The sequence below is a fragment of the Mauremys mutica genome, chromosome 4 (genome assembly GCF_020497125.1).
Source record: "Mauremys mutica isolate MM-2020 ecotype Southern chromosome 4, ASM2049712v1, whole genome shotgun sequence".
Lineage (NCBI taxonomy): Eukaryota > Metazoa > Chordata > Testudines > Geoemydidae > Mauremys > Mauremys mutica.
Window position 1 is genome coordinate 146,867,657 of NC_059075.1, and position 17,764 is coordinate 146,885,420.

At 56.0% G+C, this 17,764-nt stretch overlaps 2 protein-coding genes across 9 annotated transcripts; one reads left to right on the forward strand and one right to left on the reverse strand.

The window, feature by feature from the left end:
* Positions 1-1,381: 1,381 nt before the first annotated feature.
* Positions 1,382-11,348, reverse strand: YPEL4 (yippee like 4). Of its 2 annotated transcripts, none has more exons than XM_045016013.1 (5): positions 11,207-11,348; positions 7,947-8,271; positions 7,601-7,644; positions 3,143-3,251; positions 1,382-2,959 (listed from the first exon to the last, which is right to left on the reverse strand). In XM_045016013.1, the coding sequence occupies exons 2-5, from the start codon at positions 8,085-8,087 to the stop codon at positions 2,870-2,872; spliced, it is 384 nt and encodes a 127-aa protein (XP_044871948.1). In that variant the 5' UTR covers positions 8,088-8,271; positions 11,207-11,348; the 3' UTR covers positions 1,382-2,869. The 2 variants fall into 2 exon arrangements, with proteins under 2 accessions (XP_044871948.1, XP_044871947.1); XM_045016012.1 differs by lacking the exon at positions 11,207-11,348 and adding an exon at positions 9,177-9,383.
* On the forward strand, positions 9,998-16,536 carry CLP1 (cleavage factor polyribonucleotide kinase subunit 1). Of its 7 annotated transcripts, none has more exons than XM_045015992.1 (3): positions 9,998-11,587; positions 12,523-13,152; positions 15,436-16,536. In XM_045015992.1, the coding sequence occupies exons 2-3, from the start codon at positions 12,547-12,549 to the stop codon at positions 16,105-16,107; spliced, it is 1,278 nt and encodes a 425-aa protein (XP_044871927.1). In that variant the 5' UTR covers positions 9,998-11,587; positions 12,523-12,546; the 3' UTR covers positions 16,108-16,536. The 7 variants fall into 7 exon arrangements, with proteins under 7 accessions (XP_044871927.1, XP_044871930.1, XP_044871931.1 ...); XM_045015995.1 differs by lacking the exon at positions 9,998-11,587 and adding an exon at positions 11,821-11,945; XM_045015996.1 differs by lacking the exon at positions 9,998-11,587 and adding an exon at positions 11,836-11,932.
* The last annotated feature ends 1,228 nt before the right edge of the window (positions 16,537-17,764 follow it).

Here is a 17,764-nt window from a genome sequence, read left to right on the forward strand (position 1 = left end):
ACTCAACCATCAGAATTGCTGGGCTCTTTTTCTCTCCCAATTTGACTTCATTGTTACGTACTGTCCAGGGACTAAGAACGGGATGGCAATGCCTTGCCACACAAGGATGAGGAGTATGAAATGGAGCAGGAAGCTTTCACCACTGTCATTAAACCGTCCCACTTTTGGGTGTGGGAGCCTCACGCTCACTTGATGACCACTTGCCATCCCTCGCTTCCAAGTGACCTGTTTGCAGCCTCAATCTGCCAGAATCCCCAAAGTTTCATCTACAACACGACCCACTTTATTGTGGGGATCGTCTCTACATGCCTGAGGGCAGTTCCTGGCTTCAGGTGCTAGAGTTGTGCCATGACTCGCCCATGGCTGGACATTTCAGCCCATTTAAAATCTGGCCCCTGATCACTAGGTACTTTTGATGGCTGATCTTATGAACGGATGTTAAAAACAATGCTGGGTCATGCAACCTGTGTACCCATAGGAAGAATCTATGAGCCGAGTCAAGCCCATGGGTGTCCCTCAGCCTCTCCCCACACCTCCTTGTCCTCGCTCTACCCTCTCAATGGACTTTATTGTTGTTACCGTGCTTCCAAGGGCACTCACTTATCCTGACCATAGTGGACCTCCTGACCAAGATGCCTCATTTTATTCCCTACTGCTCTGTGCCATCTTTGATTTGCTCTGACCACTAGTTTGTCTCATGATCACCACTTCTGCCCTCTGATTCTGCTCTGCCCACTAGGTTGCACTGCCTAGACCCCAGTGTGTGACCGGGGGGCTCTGATGCCAGCAGGGTGTGCTGGGGTTGTGGGGGGCTCTGAAGCCAGTGGGGGGAGGTGAGGTTGAGGGGCCATTGATGCTGGCGGGGGCTGCTCTGACACCAGTGGGGTGCTACTGTGCTCGGGGTGGAGGGTTTTCTGATGCCATAAGGGGGTTCTCTGCTCAGGTTGGGGGGACCTCTGATGCCAGTGGAGGGGAGGGGAGGTCAGGATGCTATTGATGCTGGCGAGGTCTGCTCTGACACCGGTGGGGGGTTACTGTGCTCGGGTAGGGATGAGGGCTGTGATGCCAGAAGGGGGTGCTGTGGTGAGGTTGGTTGGGGGTCTCTGATTCAGTGGGAGGTGCTGTGCTCTGGGCGGGGGCTGTGATGGCAGTGGGAGATCTCTAATCCATCCCCCCTGTGATTCTCTCAGACCCAGTGCCCTTGGGGGTGAGTGGGGGTCCATGCTGCTCAGACACCACAGCACCCTCCACCCATGCCAGCCCCTCCCCCAGAAGGACCAGGGCTGACAGGCCCGGCATGAGCCTCCTCCACTAAAGGATGCCCCTGCTGGGTGGACATGCCTTGACTAGCTCCCTCCCCCAGTAACAGACTCTCTCCATCTTCTATAAAAACATCTTTATTTATAATACAAAACCCGCGTGCGCTGGTGCTGGTGCCACAGTGTTGGGGCCCCCGGGCCAGGCCCCATGGCACCAATGAGGGGGCAAGGATGGGCAGTGCCCAGGGATCACCAAGGCACGGCGACCCACAGAACCAAATGGCCCAGAGCAGACATGAAGGAGTGCGGAAGAAGGCCCAAGGGAGGGACGCGGGAGCAGGGAAATGAACAGCAGAGTCTCAGGCCCAGCTCTGGACCCTCTCACCCCAGGCCTGAAGGGGGAAGCTCCCACCTTCTCATCCCCCACTCTGAGCCCCAGGCCCAGGGGGGCCAGCTCCAACCTTCCCACCCCAGGCCAGGGGCCCGGCTCCCACCCTCTCCCCCCAAGTCCAAGCCCTAGACTGGGGAGGCTGGCTTGGACCATCGCATCCCCTCACTCCAAGCCTAGGGCCAGGAGGGGCCAGTTCCCACCCTCACACTCCAAGCCCCAGACTGCTCTGACCTTCCCACCTCCCACTCATAGTCCTAGGTCAAGGGTCCAGCTCTGACCCACCCACCCCCAACCCTAGGCCAGGGGTCCAGTTCTGACCCTCCCCCCTCCCAACTCCTCATTCAAAGTCCCAGGCCAGGAGCCGGATTCTGATCCTCCTCCCCACACACACTCTGGGGCCAGGGGGCCTGGCTCTGCCCCTCTCTGCCCCCCACCCCACACTGAGCCCCAGTCCAGTGGGGCCTGTGGTGATCCTCTAGCCCCAGGCCAGGGGGGCCAGCTCCTACCTTCTCTCCCCCAACGCCACCCTGAGCCCCAGGCTGGGGTGGCTTCCCTGATCCCATTGCCCTCTCACTCAGAGCCCTACATGGGGAGGGGGACAGCTTTGAGTCTGTTCTTGTGCCCATGCTGGGGGGGGAGGCAACTCTGATCTTCCCCCCTCCACCCCAGAGCCCCATGCCAAGGGGGGCTGGCTCTGATCCTCATCACCAAGCATGGGAGGGGAGCTCTCTGATGCTAATGCCCTCCACCCCACACCAGGGGGCCAGCTTTGATCCTCCTGGCCTCTCCCCTCACAATCCCACACCGGGGGGGGGTGCACTCAGCTCCCTCACCCCACCAGTTCCCTTCAGTGCCATACCAAAGGAACTGTCTCCTTGCTCCCCATCTCACAGGGCAGGCTCTAGCTAATGGGGAGAGACACTCCCACTCCCCGATTGGGGGAGACACTAGCAGCAGGAGTCAGGCTCCCAGGGGCCTGTGCCCCACAGTGCTAGCCGGGGGTCGGTGCCTGCAGGCTCAGCCCAGCAGGATGCCCACCCCGGGGCTGGCCTCCCAGTCCATGCCTGGTGCTGGGGGTGGGGCGAGGTCCCCGGACCCCCTGCTCCCGAAAGGCGATCGTTGTGCAGGGGAGTTCTCGTGCTGGGATGGGCAATGCGGCAGCGTGATCAGGGAGGGGGAGGCCATGCTGCTGGGGTCGTGGCTGCAACCCCCCCCCCACTCAGTCCCAGCCGTTGTCCTTCACCATGTGTGACATCTCAATGATGAACTTCCCCTCCTTGTACTTCTGGCTGGTCTCGAAGGCCTGTTCCTGGGGGAGGGGAGAGAGAGCAGAGCATCTGAGCCAGCCCCCTCCTCTAGGGCATGCTGTTCTCCCCAGCTGGGGGCACCGTGACCACAGGGAGGGGGCACAGTCTGTCCTGCCCAGTCCCGCTTCCCCAGCAGGGGGTGCTGCGACATGGGGGGATTCCTGCAGGGCTGGGGCAGTACTCACATATTTCCACCCCAGGGTGGTCTTGCAGCTCTCACAGAAAATGTCGGCCACAGAGTGAAGCCCAGTGAGCAGGAGGCGCTGTTCAGCCGGCCCGCAGCCAACGTTAACCCTGGCACCAGAAAGAGGAGCAGGGTGGGACAGGGTCACAGTCTGACTTCCACCCCCACATCCCAGCCCCTGTAGGGCTAAGTTCCCTCTCAGCTGCGCAGCCGCCCAGCAGTCTATCAAGTGCCGCACACTTCAGGTGCCGCTCACCCCACTATCGTGCTGCTCCTGCCCTCTGCCTTGGGTTGCACCCCCTGGCCAGCTGCTCCCGGGAGCCTCCTGCTTGCTGTGCAGAGAGGAGAAGGGGAGGGGGGACATTACAGCCCCCTCCCCCGTCTATGTACCCCATCTCCACAGAACAGGGGGAGGGGACACGACAGGGCTCAGGAGTGGGACATGGGGCTGAGCTTCCTGGCAGCTGTTGCTGTGTCTGAACAAGCAGGCTGGTGACTGCTGATCTATTTCAAAGGGCAGCATACTTAAAGGGGCAACACATCTCTCCCTCTCTCTCACACACACCACACTGTCTCTCTCTCTCTCACACACAGTCACACACACAAACCACACTCCCACACACCTATGCACCACAGTATGTCTCTCTCACACACCACACTGTGTGTCTCTCACACTCACCTCCCAACACATACTTGTATTGTTGTTGTTCTTGATACTTCCTGCAATGCACATATATTCTCTGTAAATTTATTCTTTCAAAGTGGTGTTATTTTAGTTTCTGGACTGGTTTATGCATTTCATAAGTTTTATTTCTCTCTTATGCTTAAATTTAATTTTTGAGTAGTGAGTCCTAAAATGCCTAACCTGTCTTGGCTGGAGTAATTAGCCCTATGGTAATGTGTGTGTGTGTGTTTTCTTTCTACTGGTGGCAATGCACATGCACATTACCTCGGTATTGGTGCACATAACAAAGTTCATTTCACCCACGGATGGAAAAAATTAGAGGGAACATTGCTGTGGTAGTGGGGGTTGAATTCAGATGCCAGGGCCCCTAGAAGCTGTGGGGGAGTGTCATGGTGCCCTAGCAAATATACAGCCCATACAAGACCAGACTGTTCAGGCTTAACCCCCAGGCCCTGCTGCGATCAAAGCCCAGCAGCCCACCCCTGGCTCAGGGATGTGGGGCAGAGCTGATTCTCATTGATGCACTGGAGACGCTGGATTCTCAGTGGCTTCATGAAGGGGGGACTAGCTGGGCCTTGGTGGAGCAAGCCCTAGGGAGGAGCAGGCACCCAGCAGGGCCCCATGGAACTCTGCCTGGGACAAAGTGAACTCACCCAAGGGTCCCTCCAGCCATCAGCCCACACCAGCATGTGAGACAGTACCAGCATGTGGTCAATGGTAAGAGCTGCTCCTAGATCAGGAGTAGGCAAACTTTTTGGCCTGAGGGCCACATCTCAGTATGGAAATTGTATGGGGGGCTGGATGGGGCAGGGGACTGGGGCACGTGGGGGGGATGAGGGCTCTGGCTGGGGGGTGCAGACTCTGGGGTGGAGCTGGGGATGAGGGGTTTGGGGTGCAGGAGGGTGCTCCAGGCTAGGATCAAAGGCTTTGGATGGCAATCAGGGCTGGGACAAGGGGTTGGGGCACAGGGGTGGGGTGGCTCAGGGGTGCAGGATCTGGGCGGCGCTTACCTGAAGCAGCTCCTGGAAACAGCAGCCCATCCCCCCTCTGGCTCTCATGCAGAGGTGGGGCCACACCACTCTGCATGCTGCCCTTTCCGCAGGCACCACCTCCGCAGCTCCCATTGGCTACGGTTCCCAGGAGCTGCAGAGCCGTCGCTTGGGGCGGGGGCACCGTGCAGAGCCTCCAGTTGCCCCTGCTTCCGGGAGCCACACGGAGCTGCTGCACATGTGGAGCGGAGCAAGGCAAGCCCCTGATCATGCTCCCTGGCTGGAGCACCAGAGCGGGGAAAGCTCCCAACCCCGCTCCCCGGCGGGAGCGTGAGGGATGGATTAAAAGGTCCAACAGGCTGGATGCGGCCCGCAGGCCACAGTTTGTCCACCCCTGTCCTAGATCTAATGGCATCACTAGGAGTCTCTACTCCTGGGGGAATTCTGCACCACTGCAGACGTGTAGAATTCATGTATCCCGCAGACTTTTTTTTTTCTGCAGAAAATACTTTTCTGCCCAAGGGTGCTGCAGTTCTGCCTTTAGCCCACCAGAGGCCACTGTGGTGCCAGAACAATCAGCAGCATGAACGCAGCCAGCTGTTCTGGCGCCACAGCAGCCTCTGGTGGGCAAAAGGCAGAACTGCAGCATTTCTGGGGCAGAATGTATTTTCTGTGGGGAAAAAAAATTCTGTGCGTGCCCAGTGGTGCAGAATTCCCCCAGGAGTAGAATGAGAAAGACCTGGGAGTGGCCTGCTAAGAGCAGGGAACAGAGATTACTATATTTTGGGACTCTGTGAGTTTTGTTTTGCATGCTGATGCTAAGAAATCCAGCCCCTAAGGAGGGTGGCTGAACAGAGAGCAGCCTGAGTGTGGTGTTTATTGAGGAGCCCTGAAGAGAGGAAAGTGAGGCATGGTGCTTCCAGAGCATTTCCTGGCCACAAGTGCGCACCTGGCCAGCAAGTGGGCACCTGGGAGGTTGCTGACCCTGTAACACTCTCCCAAAGGGTGGCACTAAGAACTCCTTTCAAAAAATGGGCCACTGTGCCTTTTGCTAGCCAGCAAGGATGTGGCTGTATTCCCCAGAGGCTCCTTGCCCATCATTAAGCAAAGCTGCATGAGAACCAGCCAGCAAAGAGGGCATTTCTGTTGTTCCCACAGAACAGAGAAAACTAGTCCCAGCCTGACCAGTCTCTAATGCAAAGCAGACAAACTCATAGCATTGAGAACCACGCAGCTATGCTACTGAGCCAAGGCAGCAAGGAGCCACCATGCCACGCCACCCACAGCCTCAGACAGCACCCAAACCACGGCCCCGGGAACCCTAAATCCTTAGGGCACGGTCTGTCCAGCTCTGCCTTCTCTCTGCCATGTCGTTCACAGATTCCAAGGCCAGAAGGCACTGTTGTGAGCATCTGCTCTGACCTCCCGTATAACCTACACCAGAGAACTTCCCTGAATTAATTCCTGTTTGACGCAGAGCAGATTTCTTAGAAAAACAGCCAATCCTGATTTTAAAATGGCCAGGGATGGAGAATCCACCAGGACCCTTGGTAAATTGTTCCACTGGTTAATTACCTGCACTGTTAAATATGTGCACCTTATTTCCAGCCTGAATGTGTCTAGCTTCAACTTGTAGCCATTGGACACTGTTATACCTTTGTCTGCTAGCCCAAAGAGCCCTCTACTCTCACATTTCTGGACCCCAGGTAGGTACTTCTAGACTGTGATCAAGTCACCCCTTAACCTGCTCTTTACTAAGCTAAATAGATTAAGCTCCTGGAGTCTATCACTATAAAGCAGGTTTTCCAATCCCTTCATCATTCTCATGGCTCTTCCCAGACCCCTCTCCAATGTATCAACATCCTTCTTGAAGGGTGAGCACCAGTAGTAGACACAGGATTCCAGCAGCAGTCGCACCACAGCCACATACAGGGGTACAAGAGCATCTCTGCTCCTACTTGTGATTGCTCGGTCATGTCTGGGCATTGGCCATGGCCACCCGTAAGCCATGGACCAGACAAGGGAGAACATTCCTAGATACTTCTATGTCAATAGCCATTGCTGTTGGCAATGGGATGGCCCATTGGCTGAGTGGTAGAGGTTGTGACCCCCTGCCAGAGTTGACAGTGATGTGGCTGGGGTGGATTTTCATCCCCTTCCCATTGCAATCCCAGCCCCTCGCTGGGATCAGCCTGGAGCGGACTGACAGGGAGAACCCTGGGCTTGGAGACGAGCCAACCCATATGAGACATCTTTGGGGAGGAAGACCCCAGCGCAAGATGTTTTGGAGATGGGGCCTGACAAGTTACTGCCAGCTTGAGCAGGCAATTGTCTGCTGGGGAATGGTGCTGAGATGCCGTGTGCTCTAATGGAGCCCAGAGAGTGAGGCACATTGGGGCAGGGTTATACATCACCATGACAATGGCTGTGATTCTACCCCAGGACTCACCACCTCGAGACCCCATTCCAGAGACTCCACCTCTGAGTCCAGATGCCAACAGTCACCCTCTTTTGGGTCATGTAGAACAGAGATGGCCTAAATTATCAGCTCTTTGGAGCAGGGACCATCTCTGTTCTGGGTCTGTACAGCACCTAGCACAACAGCGTCCTGCTCCACAGCTGGGTGACCAAGGCACTACCGTAATACACCCATCAACGATAACGACTGGTAATATGGCTCTAGCTGCTGCCTGCTCCCTTCTGACTGGCTGCAAGCTCTCCACCCCCACCCATACTCTCCCCCCCTTGTAACTGATGGAGTGATGGATCACGGAGGGGCACTCACACAGAATTGAACAGGTAGGCTCGGCCATGGCTCCCCTGGAAAGACTGCAGAGACAAAGGACAGGAATTATACCCTGCCCCCCTCCCCCCCTGAAACAACCCTGGTCCCCACCATCCACCTTCAATCACTGCAGCGGGGAAGCTCACAGCACCCAGGGCCTGGCTGGGCACCGACAGGGCATTGCCATGGGCAAGATGGGCAGTGGCAAGGCATGGCGGTGAGGAAGCTCACAGTGGTGGGGTCCTCAGCTGGGCACGGCCCTGCAGAAGCTCCCAGTGGCAGGGCGCAGGGCTGGTGGGAAGCCTGGTGGCTAGTGCAGGCCCCTGGCAGGCTGGAGCGGCTGTACCTTGGAGATGAGCTCATCGTGCTTGGCCAGGTGGGCCTGGCAGTGCACACAGCTGTAGGTGCGGTGGCAGTGCGGAAGGTAGCTGCGGAAGGTCTTGGTGGGCAGGCAGGCGGCGGGCGGCCCTGGCTCACAGCTGGGCATGACAGGCTGGAGGGCGATACCCTGGCGGGGCGGGGGGGCGGGCGCTGTGCACCCCCCACACAGTCGGTCGCAGGTGAAGCAGCGAAGCAGGTTGGCTAGAGCCGTGTTTCAGGGTGGGAAGAGTTTGGGGGGGCTGCACAGCCGGGGCCCCCCCAGATGAGAACCAGGCCGAAAGGGGAGTCACCTGCAGAGAACGAGAGAGAGGAGGGCAATGAATCGGGGGGGGGGGGCGCCCCTATGGCCCGCACCCACTCTGGCTCCCTCCGCCTGGGACACTGGGAAAAGCGCCCTCTGGTAGGGAAGGTGAAAGAGTCCCCAGCTCTCTTCTCCCCCATGCGCTGCCCCCCAACCCAGAAAGCATCCCCCGCTAGAGCTAGAAAGGAAATGCACAGTCCTGGTGAGCTAATTCTCTGGCTGGCCAACCGACGCCCCTGCTGGTCCTTGTCATGGGGTCTCTTCTCCCCATGCTGCTGTCACTGCCCTGATGAGAGCGCCCCCTGCTGGGACAGACCCTTTCCCACCACTGAGCCCCCAGTCTCCCCAGCTCCCAACCCCCAGCCCAGAGACAGTGCCCCATGCTGGTCAGAGCCAGGAACTGCCTTCTAAAAAACCCATGCCTGAGTTTGGCACCAGCCTGACCCAGCTGACTGAGACAGCCCCCAACTCGCTGCACGAGTGTCATGCTCCCCCCTCGCTAGTGGACAATGGGCTCACAAACCGGGGCAGCCCAGTGCCAGAACCCCACAAGGTCGCTCCCCTCTTTCTCACCCAGGGAATAACCTAAGGGACCAGAGGGGGGCGTGAGGCAGAAAGTGACATCTGGGGGCGGGGCGGGGGGGGGCGGTTTCCCAAGGTTGAGCTCCCCGCAGAGAAGGGAAATGGAGGAGGATCTGGCGTGGGAAAGTTGCAAGTGGGGTGGGAGGGGATGGTGGGGGGCTGGGCTCTCTCCTCACGGGCTGGATTGATGGATGATGCGGAGGAGGGGAGAGACCCAGGCTCCGTTTGCGGGGCCAGCTGCGGCGGGAGGACAAAGTTTCTCCGCGCAGCCCTTGGCTTTCCGCCCACCCCCCCCGCCCCGCCGCCCCTCACCTTGAAATCTCGTCCCGAGAGCCCCGTCCGTCCGTCCCGCGGCCGCTCCTCCGGCGGAGGGGGGTCGGCCTGGGGCTGTGCGGGGCGCAGGGGGCCGGCTCAGGGGGCCGGGGGACCGCGGCTGGGGGGCGAATGGGGCCCTGGGGCTCGGGATGGAGCCGAATGTGGCTGTGTGTTGTGGCACCGCATCATAACATTGAGTCATCCCCCCCCCACCTCCCGCTACGTCAGAAAGGGGCTGGGAGGCGCGGGGAGGGAGGGGGCCGGGGCCACTGGGGCTGGGCTGCGGGGGTGGGGGGCGCAGTGATTGGAGGGGGTGGACATGGGGCAGGGGTGGAGCGGCGGGGGGAGGCGCAGGGCCAGCAGTACCCCGGGACGCGCGGGGCGCGCACAGGTAATAAATCATGTATTGCGCCTCTGACGCAGGGAAAGGGGAGCGAGAGACAGCTCGGGATCACGGGCTGCAAATCTGCCTGCGCCCCCCCGACGCCAGGCCAGGGCTCCCCGCTGCAGAGCAACTGCGACCTACCTGGCTGGAGCTACCCAGTGCACTAAGAGCCCCAAACCTGTCAAATATGAGACAGCCCCAGGCCCTGTCCCCCTGATCTCACTGTCCCAAATCCTGGCACCCACACGGCATGCCACTCCCCTAAACGCTGGCACCCCCTGATCTGACTGCCCCAAATCCTGGCACCCACACGGCATGCCACTCCCTCAAAAACTGGCACCCCTGATCTGACTGCCCCAAATCCTGGCACCCACACGGCATGCCACTCCCTCAAAAACTGGCATCCCCTGATCTCACTGCCCAAAACACTGGCACCCACACGGCATGCCACTCCCCCAAACACTGGCACCCCCTGATCTCACTGCCCCAAATCCTGGCACCCACACAGCATGCCACTCCCCCAAACACTGGCACCCCCTGATCTGACTGCCCCAAACATTGGCACCACGTGGCATGCTGCTCCCCCAAACATGAGTACCCCCAATCTCACTCCCCCAAACATTGGCACCACACAGCATGCTGCTCCCCCAAACATGAGCACCCCCAATCTCCCTCCCCCAAACATTGGCACCAACATGGCATGCTGCTCCCACAAACACTGGCACCTCCTGATCTCAGTGACCCAAACATTTGCACCCACATTGCATACTACTCCCCAAACATTGGCACCCCTGATCTCACTACCCAAACATTGGCACTCACATGGCATGCCACTCCCCCAAACACTGGCACCCCTGTTGTGTGACAGCTCCAACACTGATAGCTGAACCTGCAATATCCCCAAACACTGACTCTGTTTTTGCTCCCCCCAAACACTGACTGGATCTGTGACCAATCAGAAGTCAAGGGAGCCCTGATCTATGACACTCCAAGTAGTGGCCTTCCCAATTGCTACCAAATAGCAACATTGGCTCATGATCACCAGGTATCCGGCATCTTGCGTGACACTCCAGCATCAGGCAGCCCCCTGTGCCAGCCCACCCTGAATGTCATGCACCTTCTGAGAGGCTCCACTGGCAAAAGTCTTCAGGCAGCTGGCCCAGGTAGCAGGGAGAGATGGGTGGGGGGAGACTCAGCACTACCCCCAGGCTGCCCAAGCCAGAACCCTGCCCCACAGAGACCCTCTCTCCTCCCCAAAGCCTAGCCTCCAAAAGAGACACCCCAACCAGACCCCGGCCAGGAAGGCCCAAGCCAGAGCCTGGACCCTGAGAGAGGTCCCCTGCCCCCATCGCCATCTGCCCAGCTACCTCAGCACTCCTAGATCTTTCAGCACCCACCCAACTTAGGCTGCACTCAAATACCTCATCCACCCAGCACCCACTGACTTAGATGCATCCAGAACCCACTGAGCAATCCAGCCACCCACTCCCCATAGACACCCTCATACAACACCGCCCCAGCCTCGCTGCTGCTAAGTTTTGTGTGGCTCCATGTCCCGGCCCCATTATTGTTCAGACAAGGGGGTGTCACCATGGGCTGAAGTTTACATCCATGCAATTCAACCCTTAAACGATTTGCATACAATGTCACTCTTGGTGCTGTGCACCGCACAGCTGGGCAGCCGTGTGGCCCTGCCGCGGACCTGCCCACTGGGCTGCAGCCGGACCCCAGTTCCAGATCAGGGCCGTTCCCTGCAGCATAGTTTGGCCTGATATTTGGGAACTACAACTCCCGGCAGGCCCTGCGCTCATCCGCCGTTCCAACCCTCTACTTCCGGGTTCGGCCTATACAGGAGAACTACATCCCCCAGCAAGCAACGCGCCTCTCTCCCTGCACTTCCGGGGCCGGCCAGTTCTCCCGTCAGGCACTATGCCTTTACGCACTTCCGGCCCCGAGGCCGGATGTGCGCGTGGCCTCGGGTCTCCTGGTTGGTTGGTTTATCGCCTGGCGGCGGCGGCAGCAGGTGAGTGACTCTTCTGGGGCCCGGCTGGGTTTGGCCCCTCTGCGGCCCGTTCCCTAGCGCCGGCTGTTGCCATGGCGACACCCAGGAACGCCCTTTGCTGCCTTTAGGGCCGTGGGGGGCAACGCGCCGCCCTCCCGCAGCGCCCAGTGGCCGCGGTTCGCCGGTCCCGGCCCATGGGAGCGGCGGGGAGCAGCGCGGGTTGCAGGGACGTGCTGGCCGCCGCTCCCATGGGCCGGGAAGAGCGAACTCCGGCTACTGAGAGCCGCGGCCCGCCAGTGGGTTACCCTGAGGGGCCGCGTGTTGCGCCCCGCTGCTTGAAGGGGAGGGGTGGCGCCGCCATTCCCCGTGGGAGCCCTGGGTACCGGGGGGCGGGGGGGTTGCCGCCATTCTCGGGGTGAGAGGGGGGGTATCGCCATCTTTCCTTGCGGGTGAGGAGCCTGGCCACAGCGGGGGGGGGCTGCCATTTGTATGAGTGACGCTGTAGTGACTCCCATGCACCCACCCAGTGGTTTGTTTTCCCATATGAAGCTGCAGTGACTAACGCTGTCTTGCCTGGGGCAGTGTCTAGGGGGTGAAGCAGCGACATCCCTTCTCTGGTCCAACCGTTTCCATGGCCACCGTCTCCGTGGCCCAGTGCCCGATAGCCTTGGTGCTCGTTGGTGTGTGGTGCTCTCTGCGTGTGGTGAGGAATATCGTTTAATCAGTGGAGTTCCAGAATAACCAATTGCATCGCAGTGTGGGGAGTGGGAACCCTCCTCACATCCGTATATAATAACGCCTGGGTCTGTGTGACACTGTAGAGCATAGCAGGGAACGGAGCCCTCTACCAGCTCCAGATAAGGGGACCAGAGAGTGGGACTGAGTAGAGTGGAATTCGGGCGGGTGTGATGGAAGAGCATTATACTCCCTGTGATGTGACCTCATTCCTTGTATAGGCCTGAAACAGACACGGCTTAGAGATGGCAGAGGAGGCCGGGGATGAGAAGAAGCAGGTGGCAAAGTTTGAGCTGGAGCGGGAGACGGAGCTTCGCTTTGAGGTGGAGGCCTCGCAGACTGTCCAGCTGGAGCTGCTGGCAGGCATGGCGGAGATCTTCGGCACCGAGCTGACCCGTAACAAGAAGTTCACTTTCGATGCTGGTGCCAAGGTGGCCGTGTTCACGTGGCACGGCTGCACAGTGCAGCTGAGTGGCCGCACTGAAGTGGCTTACATATCGAAGGACACACCCATGCTGCTCTACCTCAACACCCACACAGCCCTGGAGCAGATGCGGCGGCAAGCAGAGCGCGAGGATGAGCGGGGGCCCCGGGTCATGGTGGTGGGGCCCACGGACGTGGGTAAGTCGACAGTGTGCCGGCTGCTGCTGAACTACGCTGTGCGGCTAGGGCGCCGACCCACCTTCGTGGAGCTGGACGTGGGCCAAGGCTCGGTCTCCATCCCTGGCACCATGGGGGCACTGTATATCGAGCGGCCTGCTGATGTAGAGGAGGGCTTCTCTGTCCAGGCCCCCCTTGTCTATCACTTTGGCTCCACCACTCCAGGCACCAACATCAAACTCTATAACAAGGTGAGCGGTGGCAGATCGGGGGGGTGACATTCAAGGCAGCCAGGGCTCTTTCCCACACACACAGACACAGATGTTTCTGGAGACATAGCAACCTTTAATGACCAAAACATCTGGTTCTGAGGGAGGGAGGAGTAAAGCAGGCTGTACATGGAACAGTGCCCTTTGGAGATGGGATGCTGATATGTACATGTACCGTGGTCCTACTGGAGAAAAGGGTAGGTGGGCACCTTCTCCACAGTCCAGAGTATTTTGGAAGGAGAATGCCAATGTGCACACCACCCTCACACCAGGGGATGGTTCAGGCATCTCCATCCTCCCAGGGCTAGACCAATCCAGCAAGGTCAAGTCACATATGCACACTTGTCGGTGGGGAAAGGCAGAGACTGCCCCATGCTGAGACCTTTTCTTAGCCCTGAACTCACATGAATAGATAGGTGGGGGACTGGGCCAAAGAAAAAGGAATTACTGGCAGTAAAGGGGTAATATTCCCTTGTCACCCCACCCCACGATCATCTCTGGCCCTGCTCAGCTGTATTTTCATCATCTAGTCTGGCTGAAATGAGAAGAAGAGCATTTGACTTGTTGCTTCCTCTTTATCTTATTATCAGTACTCTTTAATCTGTTTTGCGCTACCTTGGAAGGAAACAAGCTTGCATCATGGACTGGAAGTCATGGCTCTCAGGCCAACTCTGCCACTGACTTCCTGTGTGACCTTGGCAAGTTAATACACTTTCACATAACACAAGAACCCAGGGTCACCAAATGAAATTGATAAACAGCAGGTTTAAAACAAAATAAGGAAGTATTTCTTCACACAGTGCACAGTTAACCTGTGGAACTCTTTGACAGAGGACATTGTGAAAGCCAAAAATATACCTGGGTTCAAAAAATAATTAGATAAGTTCATGGAGGTTAGGTCCATCAATGGCTATTAGCCAAGATGTTCAGGGCCGCAATCCTATGTTCAGAGTGTCCCTAAGCCTCTGATTGCCAGAATCTGGGACTGGACAACGAGATGGATTGCTTGATGATTGCCCTGTTCTTTTCATTCCTTCTGAAGCATCTGGCACTGACCACTGTTAGAAGACAGGATACTGGGCTAGATGGACCATTGGTCTGACCCAGTATGGCTGTTCTTAAGTCACTTCCTTATCTGCAGAATAGGGACAGGGTCGGGGGAGAGATAGCTCAGTGGTTTGAGCATTGGCCTGCTAAACCCAGGGTTGTAAGTTCAGTCATTGAGGGGGCCACTTAGAGATCTGGGGCAAAATCAGTACTTGGTCCTGCTAGTGAAGGCAGGGGGCTGGACTAAATGACCTTTCAGGGTCCCTTCCAGCTCAATGAGATAGATATAGCTCCATATATTTTATTTAAACATTTGCATGGTTTGAGATGAACACTGACATTTATTAACCCAAGATGTAAATACTGTCCAAAAGACAGAGAATCTTCTTAATTACACATCCTTGCAGGTAGCTTATTATCTTGATTGAGATAAACCTTTATTAAAAATATAGCTTGAAAAGACTTAAGATGGGGGGAAAAAACAGTGAATAAAAAGGATATTCTGTTTATTTGATTATTTGGCAACTTCTGTGTTAAAAGAGCAGAGTTTAGCATTTCACACAGTCCTGTTCATTAGGGATGATGCTGATATTGTCTCTCTAAAGCAGCAATAACTGTCACTTGCTATATTTCATTGTAGATATAAAACCTACATTGTTTTTCTGAATCTCTGTATAGTATCCCCAGCACAACAATAAGCAAATCTCTCCTCTGTGACCTCAAATGTAGAGGTCCAGAAGAAATAACCATTTACTTTAACCATTCAATAGGTGGGGTGTTAAATATCCAATCTGATTAGCCTTCTAGAAGCAAATAAATACACTGGTGCTTAATAATTGTCCAAGTAACCATACAAAATATAGTTATTTGTATCCCCTGTCTCATGGGTAAAGGACAAGACACAGTTTCCTGATGGAGTGTATCTCTCTTATGAAGCTGTGCTCTGCCATGCTTAATTTGCCATGCCGTGGTATCTAAAGTGAGATGCTTGGACAGGAAGATTTGCATTTCCATTTCTCCTCTACTGAGTAAAATGTCAATATCAGGGCTGCTCAAGGGCAATTTATATGTGATCAGGCCACCACCTAGTGGCAGCCTGCAAAGGATATAAGCCCCACCTTGAGAAAGGGAAAGACCATAGGTGGAGCCATTTCAGACAGTACAGTCATCGTGTGTCTTCCTTGGGTTCCAATTAGCCATGCTGCTTCCTCTCTGCAGATCACATCTCGCTTGGCTGACGTCTTTAACCAGCGCTGCGAAGTGAACCGCCGGGCTTCAGTCAGTGGCTGCGTTATCAACACGTGCGGCTGGGTGAAGGGCTCAGGGTACCATGCCCTGGTGCATGCCGCCTCAGCCTTTGAGGTGGATGTGGTGGTAGTGCTGGACCAGGAGCGCCTATACAATGAGCTGAAGCGGGACCTGCCCCATTTTGTGCGCACAGTGCTGCTCCCCAAATCGGGTGGGGTGGTAGAGCGCTCCAAGGACTTCCGGCGGGAGTGCCGGGATGACCGCATCCGTGAGTACTTTTACGGCTTCCGTGGCTGCTTCTACCCCCACGCCTTCGATGTCAAATTCTCCGATGTCAAGATCTACAAGGTGGGGGCTCCCACCATCCCTGACTCATGCCTGCCCCTGGGCATGTCGCAGGAGGACAACCAGCTCAAGCTTGTGCCAGTGACGCCGGGCCGTGACATGGTGCACCATCTGCTGAGCGTCAGCACTGCTGATGGCAGTGAGGAGAACATCTCCGAGACTAGCGTGGCTGGCTTCATCGTCGTCACTGGGGTGGACGTAGATCGCCAGGTCTTCACAGTGCTGTCACCGGCACCTCGCCCGCTGCCCAAGAACTTCCTGCTGATCATGGACATCCGCTTCATGGACCTTAAGTAGGGACTGCACTGGAACAGAAGAGGTGGAGTCCACCAGGACTATTGTGTCTCTGTTGTGGACAGAACTTTTACCAATTGAAGGGGGTGGAGACTGCCACACAGACTGAATCATTTGAAACCAGTGTGGGAAAGGGTAGAGGCTGCTGTCCAGATCAAACCATTGGGAGAAACCAAAGTGGGTCAGGTGAGGTTTGCGGATTAATTTGTAGACAGAAGCAGGGAGGGAAAGTGGGATTAAATGTAACTGTAAATGGTTCACTGTCTACATCCTTCTCTAGGTTCCCTTCTCCTCCTTAGATTTCAGTCATTGAAATCTGGACCCATTGTCCCTTTTACACAGCCAGTGCTTTGTGGGTCTCTTTTGTAGGAGAGGATCAATATTGTTTTATATTTTTGTAATTTTAATAAACTTCTTGGTATTTTGCTGGTCTCTGGTGACAGTGGATGAATTTTGAGTAACCTCCTGCAGTGTGAGAGAGGGATCTGCAGGGCACGGACACAGGAGGCACTGCTGGGGCTTGGAAAGGGGAATTTCAATGTGATGCCCACAGAGAAACTGGACAGATTGAAACAGGGCCATATGAAGTATGCTGGGGCACTTCAGCACAGTGGATCATCACAGGAGCCAAGCTAAGAACCAACAATTTCATTTTCTAGGCCCTTCACCTCTCCTGTGCTATGGAGATGTCTGCTCCACATTGTTGCCAGCTTGGATCACCTCCAATATTCCAACCAATATCTTCACACTTCCCCTTAACCATCAAATGAGCTCCCTATAAACATCTTGAGCATTTCTCCTTCAACTCCCTCCTTAAAGCTCACCTCTGCTGTAATGCATACAGCACCCGTAGCTGGCATCCCGTGACTGCTCTTTGTGATCATTTCCTTGTTTCCCCACCCTTCCTGTCAGTTGTACTCAGCTGATAGAGTGGTAGACTTGTTCTGTGTTTATACAGCACCTAGCCCCTCATCTATGACTGGCTGCTACTGCAATAAAAGTAGACAGTGGTTTTTACTGGGTATGAAGCAAGGAATTTGCCCCTGGAAGGGAAGACCATGGCAAGGAACTGCTGCTAGTTGGTGGAACTTCAGGGTAAGAGAGGGGAGAAACAAGTTTGCAAATACAGAAGGCAGGGAGGAAGAATGTAATGCTGGAGACTGCATAGCTGGAGAGAGAGAGGAAAGGATTGTGGGATTTTAAGCACACAGGAGGAAAAGTTTGAATTTTTGGTTGGGGAATTTGGGTTGTCCTGACCTCTCTAGCCAGGAGGTGGCATTGTTGATTAAACCCATATAGTGACTTCCTGTGTCAAAGCAGTAATGCTCCACTGACTATATGATTTAGTTACCAAAGAGTGAATTAATGGGGAAGGGACAGACCTAAATTTCTGAGTTTAAGTCGTGCACTGTGATCTGAGTTAATGGCATGCACACACACTCAAGCTTTCACTTGTTCTAAGGATCAAAACTTTCTTCACCGGTCAGGACCAGTTGCTTAAGCAGATGCACATCCCAGTTGCCAGAGGTGTGAAAACCTCATGTGTCCTGGGATTGCATCAGAACTACTGCCTCAGAGGTGCAAATTCTGCATCTCCCCTCCTGTGATCACCAGTCCTTTTAACTTTCTGGAAGTGCTTTGGGCCTGGGAGCCAGTGGGG